At 35.6% G+C, this 26,017-nt stretch overlaps 1 protein-coding gene across 1 annotated transcript in view; it reads right to left on the bottom strand.

Moving 5' to 3' along the window:
* Positions 1–26,017, bottom strand: part of LOC127544487 (collagen alpha-1(XXII) chain-like) — a 116,615-nt gene that overhangs the window by 46,726 nt on the left and 43,872 nt on the right. Inside the window, exon 3 of the mRNA XM_051971139.1 lies at positions 5,550–5,624. Coding sequence (XP_051827099.1) covers positions 5,550–5,624 — 75 coding nt within the window. The remainder of the gene's footprint in view (positions 1–5,549; positions 5,625–26,017) is intronic.

A 26,017-nucleotide genomic window follows, 5' to 3' on the forward strand; every position in this document is an offset into this window, starting at 1 on the left:
TGAATGACATACAAGACACTTTTGATTAATTAAATTATATTAAGAGTTTGTGCAATAAATACTGTTGTGCCACAGTTTCCCTAATTGTCCTGAATCAGTTTCCCTGAGTTCCCTGCCTCAGTTCCTAATTGTTCTGTTCAATTCTCAGGCTATAACACCATCCTCCCCTCTTAATCATCAGAATGTTTGATAGGATAAAGATCTTATATCTTAGACTATCAGATGCCTTTCCCCATCCCAATTAATTAGAATATCAGGTGCCTCTCCCCATTAAGTCATCCTAATTTATCAGAATGCCCCATGCCATCCCCCTACCCTATCAGAACTGGATTGATAGTCCTGTTCCTGCTCTCAATGCTCTGACTCTGCCCTGGCCTCAGTTTACCCCTGGGTGCTGAGCCACCTACATATATGTCATTGAGAACTCACATTGGTTGCTGGATTCTATAGTCTCATTCAGCCCTGAGATCAAACCATGGATCCATTTGGTCCCAGTAAATCACTCCCTTTCAAATAAAACTTTAAAAACTCTCTAATCTCTATCTTGCCTCAGTTTCTCTGGCATTACAATACAATTAATGCTGCTAAAATCAGGAAGAAAACAGGTAAATGAGGAAAATATTTGAAGCAAATTTCTATGAAATTTTTTTTTCTTTTCAAAATATGTAAGGAACTAATTTAAATTTAAAAGAATAAGAGTATTTCCCCCAAATATTCAAAAAGATAAGTGGTTAAAGCCAGTTTTAAAAAGAAAAAAAAATCTAAGCTATCAATAACCACATTTTTAAGTGTTCCAAATTAAAAGTAGAGAAATGGCATGGTAAATAGAGTTTTAAATTTGAAGTCAGAAAGGATATAGTTCAAATTTCTCCCAGTGGAGAGGTTGGAAAGTGAATTTTGTAGAAATCTCCTCCCAAATCCTCCATTTCAGGAGGGAGGGGGCCTAGGTCAGCCCTCTCATAATTTCTTATCAGCTATTCTATTGGACTTCATCCTCATTTCCTCCAGAATTTCACGATCCTGTAAAGTCTCATCAGCTCTTATTCTTAAACCACCTCAGTACCCATTACCCCTTTGGTACCTCCTTCTGATTAGAGTTGGAATGTGGACAGTGGAGAGTTCCTCCCACTTAAAGGAAGGAGTCTAGAACAGTCAACTCATAATTTCCCACCAGCTTTAAAAAGACATTGACCCCATTTTGCATATGAAGAAACTGAGGTCCTAAAACATAAAATCACTTACCCAATGTGATACAGTCTTAAGATTCAAATCCAGTTTTCAATTCCAAAGATGTCCTCTGTACTCTACCATACTGTGACCTCACAAGGCTAGCAAGGCTGAAATCTTATTAACCTCACCAATCACTGAACTCTTATCTCCCACCCTTCTGGTTGTCACTGTCTCAGTGCTCTGGCATAGCATATAAATAGTTTGCAAAACAGCATAATTAGTTAGCTAGTCTCTGGGAGCTAGCTCCAGGCCAGAGACTACATTCAGCTAACCACAGGACAACAGAAAGCCCTGATAATCAGAGAGCCTGAGGCCTGTCATTATAAGTTTCTGGGTTTTCTGGTAAAGCAAAATTTCTGTGCTTCAAGGTCCCCATATCTTTGCCCAGGCTATAAATAGTAAAGGATTACTTTCTCCACATCCCTTATTGTTTTGTTGTTTTATGTTTGTGCCCTTACATCAAATCATTCCTAGGGGAGAAAACAACTTGTATTACTAGTAACTGGCTGGGCCACCCAGCTACACTAGTCCTGGAGCTAGAGATGATGGGCTCAGAGGTGGCGTCCAACCAAGCCATTCCTGGCACAAAATCTTTAGCTCATAGCTAAATGGAAGAAATCTTAGTTCATAAAACATTATACCATAGAACATTTAAATTTAGAACATAAAATATAGTGCAAAGGATATTAAGGCCAGCAGAGTCCTTACAACATAACATATTAGAATGTAGAATCTTTTCATTTAGAATATAAAATATCAGTTTATATAATTATTAGATCTAGAAGAGAGGCTTAGAACACAAGAGACCAGGAGGGATATCTGGAAAATTATATTAGGGAAGTGAATGTTAGAGTTGCAAAGGACCTTAGAACACACATCATCTAGACAGTGATTGTGATGCTCCAGAATTTTCATTTTATACATTCAGAGACTGAGACCCAAAAAGGGGTGGGGTGGGGCGGGGGTGGGTGGGTGGGTGGGTTGATTTGCTTAAAACACAGAAATGATACACTGTAGCACAATAAAGATGGGAACTCAGGCCTCCTAAATCCTAGTTCAGTGCATTTTCCTAGAGACTTATTTCTATTCTCCCTCAAAGTAGGGCTAATCCTCGACAAAACACTGCCCTCACCCCCTCACCCTCATTTATGCAAGCCTCTAGGGCTTTGCTCATGTTTCTCCACCTGGAAAGTGCTATCTCTGTAACAGGAATGTACAAGACCTTTCCTGCTCATACTAGCTCAGAAGAGTTAACTGTTATATTTTAAGAGAGAGTATTTACACCTTAGAAATCAGCAAACTACAAATCAGCGCCTGAATTATCTTTTGTTGTTAACTGTCTAGACAAAAAAGTAATGTAGAATATGTTAATAATGCAGATTAAACTTAAAAGTGTGCCTTCCATACTTTTTCAGAGTGTGGATTGTTAAACATTTACCAGCATGCCCCTAGACTGTTGCTATTGAAATTCTACCTTTCTTTCAAGACCTGGTTCAAGTATTTCCTTTGTATTTCAGGAGGAAAATCATTTCCACATTATAAAATGCCATGGGAGGGTACTTTTGGAGGAACTGAAATCTGCAACTGTGAAGTTCATCCTACTGATAGCTGTTAGAAATTCCTAAAGACATTATGTTTCCTAAGTGTAGAGTGAGAGGGAAGGAGATGACAAGGGGGAGAAGAAGGAATGAGAGACCCCAGGCTAGCAGTAGATATCACAAAGAAACATTGTTTTAATATGTACAGGTCATGAAACAATACCAAATTAATTTCTTTTCTATTCTTTTTTTTTTTAAACAGGGTTACTAGACAGATAAATTAAGGGAATAATAGAAGTAGAATTTACCTACTTTAGAAATGTATTTAACAAGATCTCTTGATGATATTTTTGGTGAAAAAAAGAAGTGAACTAATTTTTTAATATAATTAAATATATTTTGAACTGTTTGAATAATCAGGTCCAAAGAGTAAGCTGTTAATGTTACAGTATGAAACTGGAAAGATCCTTCTAGTTTAGGGTAACAAAGATATATACTTGACCTATGATGAAACTTTGAAACTTTTTCATCAGTAACTTGAATAAAGTCATAGATGTCAAACTTTAAAAAGTTGCACTTGACATAAAACAGGGGAAGGATGGCTAATATTTTGCAAACTAGAATCTAAATCTAAAAAAGGATCTTAAGCAAAAAACATTAGGCCCAAGTTAAGAAAATGATATTTAGTGGGGATTAAATGGAAAGCATTACATTTGGGTTCAAAAAAATCAGTTTCATAAGGGGGAGGCATAATGTGTTTGATGTTTATTTGTATTTGTCTTTGGATCTAAGTAGCATATTTTGGAAGGACATTGACTCATAAGGGCTTATCCGCAAATGTCAGGCTTGAAGAAAGCACTATAATGGCACCTTAAACTGATAGAAAGCATAAGAATCTGGACTTATGAATTTATTGATGCAGAAATCTCCCAGTGAGGAAATTCTCTCTACCAGTGTAGGTAAGCAACTTCTCTGTAACATATAAATTTAAAGGGTTATAGCATACTGAGAGATAATCTGAATTTCTTAAGGTCACACATCCAGGATGTGTCAGAAGTACAAGATAGAAAGTCAAGTTTTCCTGCCACTGAATCTAGCTCACTATCACTATGCATGTTACCTTTCTTCCTTTATAGATTCTAATAATTTCATTATAGCACTATAGCTATTTCCTCTCTATTGAGCACTACCTCCAACAGTACATTCTATAGTACATTGATGCCCTGCTAATCTTGTGTGACTCAATTTCTAATTTTATGTAACTCTCTTTCCTAACTCTTTTTATTATTTTCTACTTCATGTCCTTCCTTTCACAGAACTTTTTACATAGGTGTTTATTTAGGTTAGATGCAAGGAAGGGCTTCCTAATTATCAGAGCTATCTAGAAATGAAATGGTCAAGTTTGAGAGATCATAAAGGCTTTCAGGAAGAAGTGGGGAACCATTTGTCAAGATTATTGTAGAATGAGTTGCTAGCCAGGTTCAGATCAGACTAGCTGGTCTCTGAAATCCTTCCTCTCCTCTATCTGTTCTCAGATTCTTTGATTCTGTGAAGTAACAGAAAAAGCAAATGTGCAGATCCTCCTTTTGTTTTCAGATGTGATTTAATGCTAGATTTGAAAGAATCAGTTATCTCCTTAAAAGAAGACTCTTCTCTCCCAATTCTCTATAATAAAAGCTAAACATCACAATTCCTGCATAGTTTAAAAGCATACCATCTATGTACATATATATGCACATATATGTATATACATATACACATAAATACATACAGCTTTCAGTTAAATAACACATTATTACATCTATCTATAAATGTGTGTTCCTACACACACATAATGTTTAAAATTTCCTTTCTCATCTTCCTCTATAATTTTGTTCCTAGCAGAATCTTCTGATTATCTTTCAGGGAAAGGTGACCTAGTCCTGTTGATTTACTTGATGTGTTTCATCTAAGAAACAACCTAGTTAAATGGAGACAAGGTTATCCTCTAATGTTTGGTCACTAGGAAATTAATTTTGCAGGCATAGCAACTTATTCAGTGTATTTCCTCACGTGGGTGAGAGGGAGGAATGGGAGAGTTAGGATTTGAGATAACTGAGAGTGAATCTAAACCAATGAAACTCTGAATTCTTAAAATCTTGAAGCCATGATACCTTACATCACTTAAAAGTAACTATAAAATATGCATGAAGTACTGAAATGAGTAATTATACCCCAACATCAATTTACAAAAATATTCACCATTTCCTATAAATAACAGCCCTTTGGTACAAGCTGTTTCTTTACAAGTGATTATCTGCTGAACTAGGAGGTTAGAGAATAGAGACACTAAAAGCTAAAACATTAGGAATTTCTGCTCATTGAAGATCAATTAGAAAAGAAGATTCAGCACCTTTTAAGTGAAGATATAAGTTACTGGGAGGGAAAAGATTTTTGCTAAAAAAAAAAAAATGCAGACATCTTTCCATTGAGCATATATCTATTCTATAAAAGTAGACTCACCTTGTAGAATTCCAGAAATACCTTTTATCTAAATACGACATAATACAATGCAAAATTCTGACCTGCATCGTTGTAGAGTTCTTTGAAAGGTGAATGTTTGAAGTGTATGAAGGGAAAAGAAGGGATTACATACAAAACTCCCAAGAAAAGGATCATGAACTCTCTGCTGGCTTTGGGGAAAGAGACTGCAAAATGGAGAGTTCTCTTGAGCAAAGTAAATGACAGTAGGGTACCTTTTTTCAAGATCAGACTTAAACTACCATGCAATTACTCCCATACCTGTGATTTCATTAGCTCCTCCATTGGTGTGCTTAAAGCGATCTCCTTCCACACGTACACTGGGGCACAGCACATCTGAAGAAGGACAGAAGCAAAACACAGAATTACTAACCTAAAGAGCAATAGTCATTAGGCTGGGCATATCAATTCTTATAAATCTATGGTACTATCTGTCCACAAAATACAACTCTTATGATGCAATGGAGGAAGCACTGGGTTTAGGAAAAGGATTTGTTTCATACTTAAAGCACTTGAGCACTTGTATGATCTTAAATAGATCATTCATCTTTTTTCAACCTCAATTTTTCTCATCTGAAAAGTAGAATAATTATACACCCATTTCATTGTGTTATTGTGAGAGTTAAATAAAATGAAACATCGATATGACAGTGATTATTATTTAATTTATGTCATTTTGTGTATCACAGCAATATATTTATACTAAAAATCAATATTGCACATTAAAAGAAAACTAGACTGGGAATCAGAGAATCTTGGGTCAAATCCTATCTCTGCTTTTTATATTCATTTAACCTTGGATAATTAAGTCACTCAATCTCTCTGACCTTATTTATTTATCTGAAAAAGGAAAGCCTTAGACTAGGGGATGATAACAACAACAACAATAACAATAATAATAGTTATATAGCACTTACTGTGTGTGAGGCATTGGGCTAATCACTTTATAATTATTTTTACTTCATCATCATTATCATCATTATAACTAGTATTCACATATCTCCAATATTTCATACAGTGCCAATCATATAGGAGGAACTTAAAAAAATGTATACTGAATTAGACTGGGTATTATATAGGATTTTAAGGTTCAAAAAATGCTACACAAATATTATCTTATTTGATCCTCACAACAGCTGTGGAAAGTATACACATTATCACCCTTACATTATAGACTTGCTCTGTGTCTGAGGTGAGATTTGAGTGCAGGTCATCCAGACTCCATAGCCATTGCTCTACCTGTTACATCACTTCACTACCTCTAAAATTGCTTCCCATTCTAATTCCACAATTTGTAGTACCTAGTAAACTCCAAGCTCTATGAATATAAGAGCTATAATTTATATGAATTATGTCCCAGCATAAAAGGTTTTCCTGATTCTGTTTATTTGATTCTGTATACAAGTCTTGCATGTTTTTCTTCAACTATTACCACCTGAACTGTCATGTTCCTTTAGATGCCATAAAAGACAGTTTAGCAGGAATCCTCAAACTACAGCCCGTGGGCCAGATGCAGCAGCTGAGGATTATTATCCCCCTCACCCAGGGCTATACAGTTTCTTTATTTAAAGGCCCACAAAACAAAGTTTTTGTTTTTACTATAGCCTGGCCCTCCAACAGTCTGAGGGACAATGAACTGGCCCCCTTTTTAAAAAGTTTGAGGATACCTGATAAGGACTCTGAACCTTTAAGGCCTACAATATACAGTATGTTCTAATCTAACAACTGTTGCCTCCAACACAGAACCTGTAGCCATCATCCAGGGGACCAACTCATACCTACCATGGCCTTTGCCAACACACCATACAGCTGTAAGTATACCAATTGTATGTAAGTAGAGCAATATAATAGCAATGTGCCCTGCTTAGCATATTTTGCTAATATACTAACTAGATAGGGATTGGTGTGCTCTTCTCTCTCTCTCTCTCTCTCTCTCTCTCTCTCTCTCTCTCTCTCTCTCTCTCTCTCTCTCTCTCTCTTTCTCTCTCTCTCTCTCTCTCACACACACACACACACACACACACAGAATTTTGATTGCAAAACTTACACCAGCTTCACAGAGCTCACTTTCACTGTGACTACTCCAGAAAAATATGTATGCAACTCTACTTCAGTAAGCTGTCCTTCATTTGCTAGTTTGGGAAGCTCTGAAGGAAAGTGTGGGAGAGGAGAAGTATTCGACTATCAAACTGAAAGTGTACAGAGTGATTGTGCTGATCTCATTATTGTATGCTTGTGGAACATGGACAGTATACCAGCACTGAATCATTTCCACTTGAATTATCTTAGGAAGATTCTGAAGATTACCTTGCAGGATAAGATACCAGATATTATGGTCCTTTCTCAAACTAAACTGCCAAGCATTCCAACTCTACTGCAGAAAGCACAACTCCATTGAGCAGGATGCTTTGTTCAAATACAAAATGTATACTTGCCAAAAAGATTATTTTGAGAAGAACTCACATGGGGCAAGTACTCACAAGGTAGTAAGGAAAAGTAATACTTTCAAGGTATCTCTTAAGAGTTTTAGAATAAGGGCAGCTAGGTGGCACAGTGGATAGATTCAGCAGCCCTGAAGGCAGGAGGACATGAGTTCAAATTTGACCTCTAACACTTAAAATTTCCTAGTTGTGTGACTCTGGGCAAGTCACTTAACCCCACTTGCCTCAGCAAAAAATAAATAAATAAGTTTGAATTTTTTTGTTCCACTCTGGTCTTTTCCTCAGAAGAGTATGACATTCCCCTATTTTATTGAATCCATCTTTCTCCCTTAAAAATTATGCTCAATGTTGCTGGGAAATTGATTATTGATTTTGATACAAGCTCCTTTGCCTTCTAGAATATCACATTCCAGGCCATATGATTTTATTAGTAGAGGTTACTACTAGTGTGGTATCCCTCTCTAATAATCTAATAAAGGATAATTAAATTCTTAGAAAACTGACTAGGGTATTGAGATGTTAAATGATTTGCCCATATCTACAGCAACATCTGAAGTTGGAAAGAAATTCATATCTTCTTGACCCAAGGCCAGGTCTCTAATAATGAAACCATAAAAATGATCATAAAAGGCTTTATTACATATGATCTGATACTTCAACCTGTCCAAGAACAGAGAATATGTTTATCGGGTATTTTAAAACAATGATTAAAATAACAACCAAATAAATGAATAAATAATAAACAGATAACATTTATATAATACTTATAACTATCATCTGAAACCACTTATCTACAATAGAAAAGAAGCCCCCACTTGGGCATTAGTAAAAATGATTCAGGGACAGTTAAGTGACACAGTGGGGATGGACCATGGGGCCTGAAATCTTAGACACTATTTATATGACCCTGGGCAAGTCACTTAATTCTGTTTGCTTATGTTTCCTCATCTATAAAATGATCTGAAAAAGGGGCAAACAACTGCCAACAAAACCCCAAATGGAATAAGAAATTAATGAACATGACTGAAACATCCGAACAGCAAAGAAATTTCTTAATGGCAACTAGGATGACAAGACTACAGAACCCACACTTTGGAACTCAGAGGTCATCAAGTTCACTCTCACTTTATAGCTGCAGTAACTAAGCTGCAAGGAAATTAAATGATTTGTCCAAATCTCAGATCTCACTTCAAACACTTAATCTTTGCCTCCACATCTTCATTTAAAAAGTGGGGATAATAATTTCATATACCTTTCAGGGTTGTTGTGAGAATCGAATATTATATAGCAAGTAATTACCAGAGATATAATTTGAATGCAGGTCTTTTAACTATAATGCCAGTCGATATACTACACGTCCCACTGTCTTCTAAATTAACTTGCTATCTGATATTGATGGTCAATTTAATTAATAAAATAAAAATGTCTAAATTATTTTTAAGATTTCAACTTTATTAAGATTTTAAAATGAAGTGGATCAAATTGATAGTGTCAATAAAAAAGTATATTCATGAACTTTTGTTTAAACACATTTTACAACAACATAACTAACTTCAGAATCTCAAGTAATTATTCAGATTTTTGAATACCACTACATATGTCTGCTCTCTGTGTGAATTCTAAGATCAGTACTGTCATTCAGCTTCTTTTTCTTTTCCTACCTGAAGAATGGGTGATACAAAGAAAGAGGCTAAGACAGTCCCTGCCCTTAAGGAGCTTACAATCTAATGGAGGAGGCAATATGCAAACATATAAAACATCTATATATTAGATAATAGGAAATAATGAAGAGAAGAAAGGCACTAGATTAAAAGGGAGTGAGGAAGGTTTACTGTCTAGAAGTTGTGATTTCAGGTGGAGAGGACAATAGTCAGAGAAGAATATTGAGAACATTCCATCTATAGAGAATGGAAAGATGGAATGGCAGGGGTTGAGAATTGGGATGGGATCATTGGGTCAAAGAGTACATACCAAGGAGTAAAATATAATAATTTTATTGGTTGAATTGGATTGGATTGGAGCAGGAAGTCACTTGAAGTAAGCAAACCTCCCAAAAGGCTATTACAATGGATCAGATATAAGATAATGAGGATCTGCATCAGAGTAGCAGTAGTTTTTGAGGAGAGAAGAATATGTATATAAGAAATGCTAAAAAGGTAAACTGAGCTGGCTTTAGCCACAAGCTGGACATGGCAGGGGTGTGAGTTAGTGAGGAATCTAGAATGACCCCTAAGTTGCAAGCCTAATAACTGGGAAGCTGATGTTGCCTTTGACAGTAACAGGCAAAGTAGGAGGGGCAGGAGGGTTTATAGGAAGAGAAAATGAGTTCTCTTTTGAACATATTAAGTATCTACTATATGCAAAATGCTAGAGATATAGAAATGCAAAAAAAAAAAAAACCTCTCTGCCCTTGAGGAGTTCACAATCTTCATAAATATTACTGAATGAATATTTATAGAACTGAATCCTTATAACAGGAAATTATAAAAATATGGAGGAACTAAATTCTTTAAATTTACCTCCTATCAGCCAATGAAGAACCATTTTAAGTTATACTTTCAATACTGAAATTTGAATTATGAAGATTATAACTGACTTATCTATCACTTTGCAGTTTCAAAATCTTTTGTATACATTTATTTCCTTTTTACCAAAGTAATTCTTGATTTGGGCGGCACAAGTTCTCATTTAGAGATGAAGAAGATGAGGCTCAATGGAAGGAAACAAACTTGACTTTTAGGCAAACTATTTAGTGGGAGAGGTAAGACTTGGTCTCAGGTCGTCTGACTCCTGGGTCAGTGGTTTTCCCTTTGACCACTATTACATCATACAAATACAAGTGAGTGTTTTTATGTGGATGAACATGTTGGAGATGGGTGGAAAAGGGGTTATAAATGAAGGAAGCCACAAAAAACTTAAGGAAATTGTCCATTCTCCAAAGGTTCCTGGCTGAATGTCACACAGGCAGAAACAGCAATCATTACCCCAACAATTTACCAGTTACATTACTACAGACTATGCTTGGGCATCAATATTGAACTAAGAAAGGAAAAGGCATTTCATTGCTTCTGGATCTCAGGCTGAGACTAGACTAAGCTCCCTTTTAACTCCAAAACTTATGTTCTATAAAGATTCTAGCCCAATGTCAAGTCTAAAAGTGATTCCCAAGGACTATTGTAGAGCATGGCTTGTTTTACTCTTAAAAGACTTAAAAGACTATGTTGCAAAAACATGAATATTTTATGAAAAAAGGTGTGCAAAGGATACTTTGACAGTTAAAAGTCTTTATATTTCTGAAAGGGTGTTATATGCAAGAAAGAATTAATTTTGTCTGCTGGTTCCAGAAAGGGATGGAAGTTATAGGGTTGTGGATTTCACAAGGTGACAGATTTTGTAAAACTGCAAAGGACTTTAGAGGTTACTAGTTACACATCTAGTTACATATAAGAAAAGTTAGGCCCAGGAAGGATAGGCGACTTGCCCAGTTTCACATGGACGGTACAAGTGGTAGATCTAGGATCTCAATGTTGGTCTTCTGATTCCAAGTTTAATATTCTTTCTATGGGGGTATAGATCTAAACAGGGGGGGACAAGGTACTGTAGAGACCATCTTTTTTCATCAGTCAACAATCAGGGGCAACAAACAGTTATTAAGCATCTACTAAGTGCTGGCATTATGTGTATAGAGGGTTAGCCTATATAATCTTGAAAGTCCATTGCAATATTTTATAATCTTGAAGCAAGGGATATTTAGCTACCTCTATTTATTATGTGTATAAAATATACTTGAAAAGGCACTCTTCTTGGCGTCAAAATATCTGGATTTTGATTCTGCTATTATTGCCTGTGTGACAAAGAAGAAGTAATTTAATCTCAACTTCATTTTTCTCAATTGTAAAATAAGATCTACCTTTGTAACATCCTATCTCATGGTGGTATTATGAGGAAAGAAATTTATTAAGTATAAATTATTTATATAGCTGTGATGATGATAATAATGAGGAAGGGGAGGAGAATAAGTAATAGTAAGTAGTATGAAAATTATCTTTGAGGAACCAACTCATTCATTTATCTACTTTGAAGCAATAGCAACACTTATCACCATGATTGTTAACATTGTACACTTACAAAGTATTTAAAATTTCCAAAGTGTTTTCCTTGAAATAGCCTTATGAGTTGGAAGGTAGAATTACTGTAATTATTTTTAGGTCATCCAAGACAGATTGACTAATCTCTTTCCACACTTATTCAGATAGTATCCTGACTTGAACTTGAATTATCCTATTGAATCCTGATTGGTTCCCAAAATAGAGAGACAAAAAAAAAAAAAAAACCCAGCACTGAATTTTGAGTCGGAAGACATGGCTTTGGAACTGTAAGATCTTGGATAAATAAATTATACTCTTTGGGCCTCAGTTTCCTCATTTATAAATTGAGATCCATAAAATTGGCTGGGCTCAATGATCTCAAAACTCTCTTTTGGCTAATATTCTATATTCTAACATTCAATTCAAGAAATATTTATTATGTGCTTAATATGTATAATGTACTGTTAGGCCTTCAAAATAATCAAGGTGAAAAACAATGCAGTTCCTGCCTTCGAGGAGTTTACCTTTTGTAAAAGGGTTATGGTATATACCTAGACAATAAGAATGATGGGACTAAAGAGAGCAGAGTTCCTAACTAATTGTTCCAGGATGATTTGAGGAGGAGAAAATATATTCAAGTGAAGAAAATTAGGAACAGCTTCACAAAGGAGGTGGGTCACTGACTAAGCCTTAGAGAAAATTATTTTAACAGGTATGGATGAGGGGAATGCATACAAAGAGAAGAAAATTGAACAGTTCTAATACTTTATGAAGCTATGAATGATCATGGCTAAATATATGGAGGAAATCTAAGCCGACTGAGCTATTTAAATGAATCTATCTAAAGCTCTGGCAGCTGCCATTCTGGCAGTTCAGTGGTCCCATCAATTATTCTAACTTGGGAAGCCAGCCACAAATAATGGCTTAGGATCTTGTTTCAGTCCAAATTAGTTTACTCAGAAAGCTTATCCTGGATCATTTGTAGATCCGAATTGGCACCTAGCCTAATGCCTCCAATGCTGGTGGAGCCACTGAGTCACTGCCATACCCAAAACCAAAATAGGATAGAGTTTCTGAGGGTGGGGAGCAAGACAGAGGAGTCCATCTAAGATAAGAGAAGAAAAGAGATAGTCAAGAACAGAATTCCAGCAAACTTGAGCTAAGGAAAATTTTTGGGCTCACCACCAGCATCACTTTTTGAATTAACTTGCAAATTGCTTTCTATAGTCATTCCTTGCTCTAACAGTACTGAGTGGCAGAATGTATAATTTAAGATTTTACTTATCTAATCCCATACAAATAACTCCTGGAATACAGCCCCTGGCCCAACTTTCAGAGATATTACCAGGATTCCTAGAGGGAAATTGTTTGATACCAGTATTCTGTGAGAACTGGCTCCTACTCATAAGAGCAAATTGTTAAATTTTCAATGTGAGCATTTATTTGTCAGAAAGAAAAGCTACAAATGAGGGCTGATTTATTATCTTGTTCATTGTCTAAACTTAAGAAAAGGATAGAGATGCTAATTATACAAATTAACCTTAAAAATGTGTCCCGACTATATATTCCCCTGGAGAGCTGACTGTTAAACACTTACCAGCACATCCCTAATCGATAACAATAGGTATGGTATGCTTTGCTTGTCTCCTAATGATAAAACTGAGACAAGTGAGCAAAGTGTAAGGAAAGAAAAGTTCAGGTTAAAAAAGGAAGGTTTTACTGACAATTAGTGTTGTTTAACCATGTCAGGTGATGAGTTTCCAGTCTGGAAGATAGGAAGTCAATACTGGATGACCATATGTCTGAGATTCAGATAGGAGATTTCTGATTCTGAAGGGGGAAGAAAGTGAACTCTAGTTATTTTTCTGGGTTTTATCTATGAGTGCTCAATTTGAGGAAGGCCATTAATGAAATGTTCCTTGTCTGGGGGAGTGACTGAGAAGGTAAGGGGACTTTAACTTAAAAGAATCAAGTTATAAAAGGCCATTCATTGCATAAGATTAAAAGAACTGGGGATACATTGGCTAAAGAAGAAAAAAAAATATTTGTTGAGGACATGTTAATAATTTTCAAGTATTTCAGGGATTGTCAAATGGAAAGGGGGATTAAATAAGTTCTTTTTGGCCCCAGAGGACAAAACTAAGAGCAAGAGATGTTGGGAAGAGAATACTGAGGATGGGGTTTCATAGAAAATTCCTAATAACTGGGGTTGTCCAAAAGGTGACTTAGGCTGCCATGGGAGGTGGCCAGCACCCTTTCTCTCCAGGTATTATTCTAGACTTTGAAAGATCACCAGTCAAGAATATTCTAGAAAAAAATTTCAATCTGGTATATTTGGGACAAGATTCCCTCTAGCTGCATAAAAAGTCTGAGATTCTGGGATTCTAATTCTTGTAATTTTGAGAATCTATGTTTCTCTGAAACACAGAACATGTTGAAATTTAAGGAGAAGAAGGAGCACAGGATGGGTAGGAAGAAGCCTGATCTGTGGGAAAAGAGTAGGGATGGCCTTCTAAGTAAAACCAATGGAAAGGGCAAAGGCCCAGTAATCAATCACTTTTTGGTAAATAGGCAGTATCCTCCGTTCTGTGACCTCTAAATTAGACTATTGGATCTCAATAAGGTAATTTGGGGGTTCAATAATTTAAAAGCTTTTATGTTTTTCTAACATGATATCTCTTCCTTTATCCCTATGAAAATTCCTTGTAAAAATTACAGTCTATACATGTTTCTCTTTGGAAGTCAACATTCTGGGAGTAAAAAGTATTCTCAATTTGAAACAGAACACCTGAGAAAAAAAGTATTGTCCCTGATGCATGATGCTTAGATAAGCACTCCTGGGCAAAGAATTTCAACTCTGATTCTCAGTTACCTTATCTGTAAAATAGGAATAATAGTATTTTATACTCAGAGAGTGGTTGTGAGTAGCAAAATGGGCAAGATGCACGGAATTTTAAGTAAATATAAGAATTTTAATACTTATAACATTTTAGTTGAGTTTGATGAGAAGAGAGCACACAAAAGTTACTTCCTCACACTGGGATTAGATTTCTCATTTGTAAAAAGAAGGATGGACAACATGATCTCAGAGGCTCCTTCCCATCCTCATAGCGTAGAGAAAATAGAACAGTCTCACATAGGACAATAGGACAAACTAAACTTTGAAGGAACTCAGGGCTTTGAAGAGGCAGAGAGAAGAGAAAGCATTCTATTCATAGGAAGCAACCAGTTAAAAACAGCACAGCTTTGAAGTGCCATTAAAAAACATGACTAGTTAGGATGGATCTTAGAGTGAATGATGAAGCCTTAATACATAATCAGTCTAGGTAGGGTAGAACCAAGTGGTAAAGAGATCTAAAATGTCAAAGGAGGAATCTGTATTTGAACCCAAGGGGAAAGTAGAGAAAATTAATGAAGAGAAGGAAGATCATGATCAGAACTAGGCTTAAGGAATATCACTTTTTCTGTTATCTGGAAGAAAGATCATGGCGAGAGGAAAGGCGAGGCAGAGAGAGTTACCAAACTATATAATGAGGAATCTTTCCTTGAACAATGGGATGTTGCTAGGTGTAAAAATATATTGTACAATCCCCCCAAATGTTTATCCAGGGAAAACAAAAACACAGATTATCAAAGTGGTAAAGTACCTAATGCAACAACTGACTCAAGCATAAAGATCTCTATAGCATTGTCGATTAATGCTCAACCGGCTCTTCTATTTGGAGAACTCTAGTGAAAGAGAAATCATTACCTTCTAATGTAGCTCACATGATACCACTGATGGCAAAAAGTGGAGAAAAATGAAGAAATCTCTCGATGAGTATGAAAGAACACAGTATAAAACTGGCTTAAAACTTATCAAAAAAAAAAAAAAAAAAGCTAAAATCTTGGCAATGGGTCCCATCACTTCCCAGCAAATACGGGGGAAATGGAAGCTGTGTCAGATTTTATATTCTTGGGTTCAAAGATCACTGCAGATGGCAAGCGCAGCCATGAAATTGAAAAATGCTCCTTGGAAGGAAACTATGAAAAATTTGGACAGCATATTAAAAAGAAGAGAAATCATTTTGCTGACAAAGGTCTGTATAGGGAAAGCAACAGTTTTTCTAATAGCAATGCATGGCTGTGAAAGTTAGACTGTAAGGAAAACTAAGTGTCACAGAATCAATGTTTTCCAATTGTAGAGCTAGAAAAGACTTTTGAGAGTCCCTCAGGCTGCAAAGAAGTCACATCAGTCAATATTTCAAGAAATTAATTCAGGCTATTCACTGATGGTCAAATACTGAAGCTGAAATTTAAATACTGTGATCACATAATGAAAGGATGGGACTCATTGGAAAGGACCATAATGTTGAGAAAGACTAAAGGCAAAAAAAAATGGCAAATTATGAGATGGATAGAGTGTCATGGAAACAATGAACATGAGGATGGACAGACTTCCAGAATAGTGGAGGACAGAAGATCATGTGTACTATGGTCACATAGGGTCACCAAGAATCAGACATGATTGAATTACAACAACAAAACGGTATTTATCACTAATTGTCCTTTGTGGCTTTGCTTATATGACACTGTTCCTAGAATACGCACTCCATTCATAGCTAACATTGCAGTAAGAGAATACTTCACTTTCCCCTTTTCCTGTAGCATACCAATGATAAAATACAAGATCTAGTGCAGAAAACATATGACTTAAACTCGACCTACCTAGCATCTTTCTGATCCTAGAACTGACATCTAAACCACATAATCTTCAACAAGTCATTTCCTTCCCTGGACCTTGTTTTCCTTCTCAATAAAATGGAAATATTAGGATTAGCTGGTCTCTTAAGTACCTTCTAGTTCCAAAATTCTATATTCTAATAGTCCATTATAAGATATCTTCCACCATTTGTATTGTGATTCATTTTTTCTAATGTTCTATAAAATAAAGGGTTTTTTAAGCTCTAACATTCTGTGCTTTATATTTTAATATCCGATTTTCCAAGGAAGAAATTCTTAAAATCTTGTGTGTGCTTATGTTTGTGTGTGTGTATATGGGGGGAGGCAAAGAATGCCTTTTTTGTGGGCTATATTCAGACCTTTTCTCAGAATAAGATTTTTAAATGCATTAAATAGAATGCAAGTATTGAAAATGAGATTAATTTATTAAAATAATTATCAAAATATTTTAAAAGGAAAAAGTCAGAGAATCCAGAGTAAGAACCTCTTTCAAGTATCTCCTTCCTTAAATATTTTGTAATTTGAAGCATGATTCTTAGACTACATGTGCCAAGGGATTGATCAGCGCTATACATCAAGGTTGTTAAGGAATAAATCATGCCTTCAAAGTGAAGAGTCCAGGTCCTTGTTTCCCAGAGGGCAGAATTCTGGTCTGGCCAGGGAGGGGCTCTCACTCATGCAAGCTGGCAGACAGGCGGCTGTCAGAGCTATTTCCAGAGGTGAAATTAGACAACAGCTGGGACTCTCATTTAGCTTCTTTGATACTTTAGGGGAGTGTGACCATGGGACCAGGACAATGAGAGGCTTACTTATGGCTGGGCTTTTAATAAGGATGGCACTTCAGACACGTGTGGCTTGGTGAAGCAGACAGGCACCAAAGCTTCTTGTGAAACCCATGGCATGTTTTGGGAAGAGTCAGCCTGTAACAAGAGTGGAAATAGGATCCTGGAAACATGGCCCTACCTTCATCCTTCTAGTAGCCTAGACTCACTCACTATCAAATTAGTATTTGTTAAACAGGCCTGATATATGTATCCTATATACTTCTTCTCTGCGTAGCCATTCTATACAAGCTTCTACTGAAGAATCACCTCAAGTCCAGGCTTTGCCATGAAATCTTCCCAGTGACCTCTACCCAAAATGACTTCCACCTCTTTTAAAAATAATAATTGGTCTGAAGTTTTCCAAAATATTCAATCCTCACAACAACTCTTATCAATGCTACAGTATCATGACTCCATCACTATAATGACTCCATTATAAAAAATAAGCTTCAGAAGTGAAATAACTGATCCATGACAAAGCTCAAAGAACTACTTAAGTATCTGAGTTAGAATTTGAACCTGGTCCCTCCTAACTTCATATTAAATAGTTTTTCCACTCTATCTTGATAGCTCTCTTTGGGTTTCTATATTCATTGTAGATGCCATTCTTTAGCATTATATGTGGTCATGTTATATTTTATGAACTTATAATATGTATTTTCTATTTTGTTTAACTTTATGTTGTATATATGACAAAGTAGATAAGAAGCAAAATGTATGGCTAGAAAGAGCTAAACTTAAATCCCAATTGAAACACATAGCTGGTGTTACTGACCTCTCTGTATTAGACCAAAGCTTTTTAAAGCATGGGTCAGAATCCCATATCTTGTATTCCAGTCTTGTAACTGAATGTATCTATTTTACATACCTACATACACAACATAGGAGTTGTGTAAAAGTTTCTCTGTTATGGGCCAGAACTCTGAAACAAGGATTCTTACAAGGTGGTAACTCAGTGGAATTGATAAAGACAATGGTTATCTAGTTTAGCATGATGATTAATAGCTCTAATTCAGTACATGTACTTAGTACTTAATATAGTTCCACAAGATTCATACCTATGATAATGTAATTATAATAAAGCATATAAAACTGGGACAAACTCAGCCAGAGTCAGAGCTAGAGAAGACAAGAGGACTGGAGGTGGGAGCTCAAGCTCTGGGAACCAAGGAGAGACAGATTCATTCCATTGTCCATCTTTGTGGTGGCTGGAGGCTAAAGTACAAGCCCTTGGATTCAGAGACAGATTCACTTCATTTCCTATCACCCCGATGGCTGGCCTCCTGCACTTTCCTCACTGAGACCAAGGCTGGTCTGAAAAGCTCTCCAGAAAGCAGCCCAGCCCCAGGCAAGAATACAGTAAAGAATTTTAATTTTATTCCTGACTATTCTTGAGGTGATTACTCTACTGAAACAAAGGTTAGTCCAGAGACCCCCAGAAAACCAATGAGAACACTACATTTCTCCAGTGAAAAGGGGTTATGAGGGACACTTTCTAACACTCTAAATTACAAAGAAGGTACTGATCGGTACAAGTGGAAGACATGTCCTCATCTGAGAGTTCAGTTCAGAAAACAAATGGCTATCTCTTAAAATTTACTTAAATTTACTTAAAAAGTACCATCAACCTAGATAGTTTTAGTGACTTTCTAATGAATCTTCCCATCTCAGATAAATAACAGGACTTCAATGGACACCTAATCAAACTCATACCTGAAAAAAGATTCTGCAACATGATGGCCTTTGTTCAGAAACTTCCTCCTAAGAGGAAGAACCTGCTAACCCTAAGTCATTAAATTTACATGGGGGTAACTTTAATCCTTATGAAGGGACTCTTGTTTTTGTTTAGTTTTATTTAGTTTTGCTTTGTTTTCCCTACCTTTAATTCCAACTTTGTTCTTTTAAACTTTCTACTACTGAGCCTAGTTTTGCTCTAGGCAACTAAATAGAATAAGTTGAATCATTTCCATATAAGACAGTTTCAAGTATTAGATATGATCTTTTAAGTCCAACTGAAATTCTATTTCCTTCAAAAAAAATTCTTGATAGTCTAATTATATTCTCATCCTCCCTCTCTCCTCCTTCGATTTGAAAGGGACTGATTGGATGAAGTTTTCTCAGTTTGAGACTAAATCATATGATCCCTGTTCCCAAAGCCAAAAGATGAGGTCTTGAACCCTGGGATGCAGGAAGTTAATGAAGTTATAGGAAGTGCTTTGACCTATAGGAAATGGACACTATCCAATGAAAAAGGCTAGGTAAATGTTTATTCCCCACCTCTCCCACCTCCTGCCCAGCTCTTCTCTATAACCTTCATTCATTCATTTATTTATTCATTCATATCCCTCCTAGGGATAAACATAGTACATCTAATTTTTCTCCTCAACAAAATGATATGACAAATATTTGAAGGTATTATCTTCCTCCCCACATCTTCTCTTCTGACTACAAATGACCAATTCATCCCTTTGTTTTTTTGTTAGTTTATCCATTTCTTAGAAAGGGTCTAGGGGCCATCTTTTCATGAAAGCCTCCCCTCTTTTCACTATCCTGATTGCTCACCTATTAACACATATTCATTTATCCGTGACCTTCCTAAAATACAGCAATCAGAAATGCATATGTTACAATGTAGTCTGACAAGAGCAAAGGATGACTAGACTATTACCTCCCTGCTCTACACTCTGTTTATTTCCAATCATGCAACCAACAATTGAATGAGCTCTTTGGTCTCCGCATCATACTGCTGACTCATTGAACTAGCAGTCAATAAAACCTTTCTTTGGATAAAAACTTAAAGGCATTGGCTTTTGTTCTTGAATTCTTTCAGATCTATTTGGGGAAATGACATGCATGTGAAAAAGCCGTAACTGCGTAATTTATTTGTATAGACCTTCATTATTTTCAGAGCACTCTCAAATGCATTTTTCCCATTTGCTCTTTCAACTCTATGAAGTAGGTAAGGAAGGCATTTATTGTTCCCCATAAATTTCCTTTCTGCTCTCTAAACCCATTTTATAGATAATGAGACAGAAGTCCAAGTTATCTAAGTAGATCATTTGTTTTAGACCTAAGGTTATTGAACTTTATGCTGCTAAGGACCAGGTTTATATTTTCCCCAAGACTTAAATCAGAACATGTATATCACGGATTTTTTTATATCATGAACCCTTTTAGCAGTCTGAGAAAACCCCTTCTAAGAAATGTTTAAACTGAATTTCATAGGATTAAATAATAAATTAATTATATTGAAATAGTTATGAAAATATTTTTAAGTTCAAGGATTTAAGTCAGAGCCCCTGATTTTCATAATGAGCACTTTAAAAATTTATTTTGAATGGTAATAAAAGTAGACATTTATATGGTAGCACTTTAAGGTCCATTCATTATGTCATTTCTCAGAGTTGAAAGAAAACTGTAGTCATACAATCCAACAAATTTCTGAACAAAAATCTTTTCTACAACATCCCTCTAAAATTGTCACCCATCAGTCATCTGAGGTCACTCATTCATGACATAATTCTAAAGAAGTCTTTCCCTCCCTATAAATTGAAATCTGTCTGTCTGGAGAAATTCTCTCCATTATTCCTAGTTCTGTCAATTGTCATCAAGCAAAATAGTTCTAAATCTTCCTTCAAATAATCAGATAAAATGATGTTCAGTCCCCTCACTATATTGGTCAAATTTTTCTGAAAATACTGACTTTTCAAGACACTTTTTAAATTTGGAATCCAAAATGAAATAGAAATCTCCAGATATTGTCTGTTGAAGGCAGAGTATAATGAAATAATTATCTTCCTTCTTATAAGCATTATCTTATAAGCATGTATCTACTTACAATTATCATTACTTACTATTGGCCTAAAATCATGTCAGATTTGAGACTTGTCAAGTCATAATGTTAACTTTTATCGAGCTTCAAGTGAATTCAAGTGCCACATTTTTTCCCATGTAACTTTCAGTATACCATACCTTTCATTTCTCATTGTTGTATAATTAATACCTACATGTTTGGGCTTCACTAATTTTAGGAAAGAGAGGTTTACCATGGGGTAGTTAGTATCACAGTCAGAGACTTTCCTTGTATGAGACACCAAATTTTGAGGTATCATGTTTGGGTTGTGGTGTTATCTTTGAAAGAATTCAGGCTCAGACCTAACCTATGGCAATCTCCAACCCAAGCAAAGCAATTTATAGGATTGATATACATAGCAAGTCCTACTTATTAAGGGAAATAGGTGCAACACTATAATGAAGCATAATATTTATATAGAGGAAAAAATGTTATTTGTTGTTGGTATAGACAACGATTGCATAGTAACAAAGGCAAACAGGAACTGTGCATGCAGCTACCCATAAGGCATACAAAAAAAGGCCATTTGGTGGTTATTAATTTATGTAAATGATATCATAATGAAACCTTCCATATCTTAAGTTCATCCAAAGGACAGGTTTTGGTTTTGGTTTTTGTTTGTTTGTTTGTTTGCTTGTTTTTATATTATTGCATAGGCATCCACTTAGAAAAAGTCCCTTCTGTGATGTTGCGGTCATTGTCCCATATGGATAATGCATTCACTGATTAAAATTAAATAGGATTAAAAGTATTTATCTATGGCAACAGGTTGTCTAGCAAGTATTGCTAACACAGTTGTTGCTAACAAAATTGCTACTACCATCACAAGGGACTCCAAATGTCCAGTTTGAGTCCCACATTCAAGGAAGAAGACTGAAGACTGAAATTCATGCAGAGGGGAGAAGAATGATCAAGATGGCGAAGGGGTAGAAACCAAGCTTTATGAAGATCATTAAAGAACTGGTGAAATTTAGGCTAGGAAAGAAAAATGTGATGGTGGTCTTCAAATAGCTGAAAGCCTGTCCTATTCTTCAATGTATCCTTAAAGGATAAAACTATGGCCACTGAATAGAAGTTATAAATGTTAATTTCTGTCATAACCAAGTAACAGCTGTGTATACACAAAATACAAGATTGTGTTCTAGAGGAGTAAATCAAAGGGTTTCTGGGGTTACTTTGGGAGAGTAAAGTGTTTCTTTAAAGAATGGGAGACATATATCAAAGAAACAAAGAAGGAAAAGATTATGAACAGATTCTAATTCACATCAAGAGACTCAAAGATAAAAGAATGTGAAAAAGAGAAGGGAAGAAGATGGACTAGAACAGATGGATCTAAGTAATAGTATATAAGTCTACAGTCTAGAGAGATTTACTGTCTGTCCAGGAAGTAGCTTCTAAAACACCAAGGAATAACTTTGTAGAATGATCTGTATAATGAAAGCTCCTTAAGGACATGGGCTGTCTTTATCTTTTATCTTTATCCCTAGTATCTGTCACAATATCTTGTGCAAGGAGAGTGTTAAAAAAAAAAAAAAGACATTTGTCAATTGTTGTTTAAATGTGGATTTAATGGAGGGCATTCCTTACTTAGTTGGGAGGTCTGGCAAAATGATCTCTATCTGGCCAATCTTAACATTCTTGGAGTCTAACATTAAATGATTCATTGGGTTTAAGATTTTGAGATTATCAGATAGTTTCTGAAATTTTTTGTCCATCAAATGAATTTCATAAAATTCATTTGATGATTACATGAGTCTAAAAATTCAAAAGCAGCAAGATACTATGGACCAATGTTTCTGTGATGCAGTTAGGCTAAGATAGCATAATGCAATCTTCTTATGAAGGATGATTCCAATGTTTGATTACAATAAGCAAAATAGTTTGCTTATACTTAATGATTCCAAGATCTAACAATGCATTGATTCTAGATCCTATAAAAGAAGAGGCAGGGATCAATTGAGGCATTCCAGTTACCTATGAATTAAATCCTGACCTAATTTATCACCACTTCTCCCTTCCATAGACTTTCCAAGATGCAATCCCTTTTTCAAGAAAGCACAATAGCCATTGGAAATTCACATCATCTCCATGTTGAAAGAAAAGTTGATGAAAATAAATCAGACTTAATAGCCACCCTGCTAGAGGTTACTAAGCACATCAAATATATCAGTATAGTGTTTGAGAACCCAGGAAGATTTGTGGCTGTAACATAATCATTCTAACAGGAAAAAACTGTCAGTCTGCCTGTTGTGGCCTCTTGCCATGCAGAACATGCTGTTGATAAACAGTGGCCCTGGCTGGTGCCCATTATTTATACTAGAGTGTGCATGAAATGGTCACAGAACAAGGAAAACAACAAGCAGTTCATCAATCTTGCCTTACATAAAACACCCCAGTGTGACTAGGAGATGCAAACAATTTATATGTGATGTCTTAATGCTTGTATTTTAATAATGATTTTGACAAGTCAGAGCTTTTGGATAGGTTTTACAGGAAGACACTGTGTCAACATAAATGATCCTTTGGGTTCTCATTTTCTCATACCAGAAAACAAATACCTTTCATCATGAGTGAGAAAAACATAAAATCTGTAAATAGAAGAAGAAAATCCCCCTCTATGAAGCCCATCATTTGCCCCCCCCAAAAAAAGGGGAAAGGGGGAGTCTGTGGAGTTTAATGAAAGAAACAGTGAATTCTACCCTGAGACTAACTAATGCTCAGAAAGTAACAAACTCTGTGCCTCTCAGTTTCCCCATGTATAAAATGAAAATTATATATATATATATAATTTCTACCCAAGATGGTTGTGAGGTAAGAGTGAAATAATGTACATAAAAGTACTTTTAAAAGCACTTACATACTTTAAAGTTCTATTCAGAGAAATTTTTTAAAGCCTAAATAGTACAAAACTATACTAAAGCTTTTGGGAGACCCTATATAAATGTTTATTATGAATTTGTAGTAGTAGAATAACTTGGGTTTGATTTGGTTTGGTTTGGGCAGCTCATTGGCACAGTGGATAGAACAGTGGATCTGGGATCAAGAAGAGCTGAATTCAAATCTAATGTGAGTGTGATCCTGTGTAAGTTATTTAAGCTATTTCCCTCTGGTCTCTTCAATTATAAAATATGAATAATAATAGCAATGAACTTGCAGAGTTGTGAGAATCAAATGAAATGAAAATTATAAAGCACTTAACACAGTAAGATATTTGTTCCTGATAGTAAGAATTATATAAATGTGTGCTATTATTGTTATAATTATTATTTGGTGGGGTTTTTTCCTCCTTTCACTTACTTTTTTTTTCTTTTATTTACTCTTTAGAGAAATTTGAGTAAATCACTTCCTAGTTCTGACCCTCAATTTCCTTATCTTCAATGTGAAGATGCTGCAGTTTATAAAATCCCTCTGTACTCTTACTTTCTATATTTAATGTTACAATAGTCTACATTATAAGGTCCTCAGGAGCTAAATTATTCTGAGAATCCCATGATTTGTGCTTCTGTCTCTACCTTGTAAAACTTATGTTTACAGATTACAAGACAATATGTGCAAAAAATCAAATGACTTGCAGAGACACTAAATAGTTTAGAAGGTCAGGGAATGGAGAGACAGACACTGTAGAATGGTAGGATTCCTGAAGGCCTCACAGAGAACTTGCCTGTGAAGGATGAGAAAGTTTTGAAAAAGTGGAAGGAAAAGGAAAGTATTTAAGTCAAGGAAAAGAATTGGAGAAAGGAATATACTCCTGAGACTTTGGGTCTAGCCTAAAGAGAGTGGGTGTGTGTTCAAGAGTGCTAAAATAATGTCTGGTTAAATTTTATATCACTTTCCCTTCTGTATGCTTTTGAACAAAATATTCTATTAGGAAATTTTTAAATAGAGGACTTCCTTCCTGTCTAGCTTTGTGTTAGGCAGTAGGAGAAGGAGTGAATGGTGTTGGTGGGCAGGGATGCAATGTTAAAAAAAAATAAAAAACATGTATTAAATTTATTATGTGCCAGGGACAGTGCTAGATGCTGAGGAAAAGAAGTAAAGGCAGCCCCTACCTTCAAAGAACTAATAATCTAATGGGAAAGACAACATGCAAACAAATATATGCAAGTAAGCTACAGACAGGATACATAGGAAATAATGAACAGAGGGAAAGCATTAAAATTAAGAAGATTTGGAGAAGTCTTCTTATAGAAGGTAAAATATTAATTGGAACTTAAAAGAAGCCAAGGAGGTGAGTAGTCACAGCAGATAGGACTTTAAAGTTACAAAGCACATGTGCTTTCATGAATGCTATAGAAATTGTTGCCCATGTCCAACCTAAGAAGTAGTTAATAATTATGTAATTACGTTTCTTTAACAGTTGGGAAAAGTGAGGCCAGACAGTTTGTAAGCAACTTGCTCAAATTTACACATATAATGAGTGATGCATCTGGTAACTCAAACTCACACATCTTAATTCTATGAATATACTTTCCAGTGCTTGTCCTCCATTAACTCCCAATATGGAAAACCAGAAACCCAAGCTTACTACCAGGCAATGAAATATCCCTTCTCCATTAACAATGAATAATTCCTGAGTCGGGAATGATGATCCAAGAAACTAATACATTTTTGAGTTGAAAACAAACACAAGAATTGGCAGTAGGAGAATAGAAGAGAAAAAAAGATTCCCAGTAAATGGCATGTTTGTTTACCATAGACATTCATTATTTTATCCCCTCTTTCATAGTTTCACTGAAAAGCAGTTCAAGTAGCAGAAACAGCACTAGAATCTGATTCAGAAGATGTGGATTTAAGTTTCCAT

This window comes from Antechinus flavipes, chromosome 1 (genome assembly GCF_016432865.1).
Source record: "Antechinus flavipes isolate AdamAnt ecotype Samford, QLD, Australia chromosome 1, AdamAnt_v2, whole genome shotgun sequence".
Classification (NCBI taxonomy): domain Eukaryota; kingdom Metazoa; phylum Chordata; class Mammalia; order Dasyuromorphia; family Dasyuridae; genus Antechinus; species Antechinus flavipes.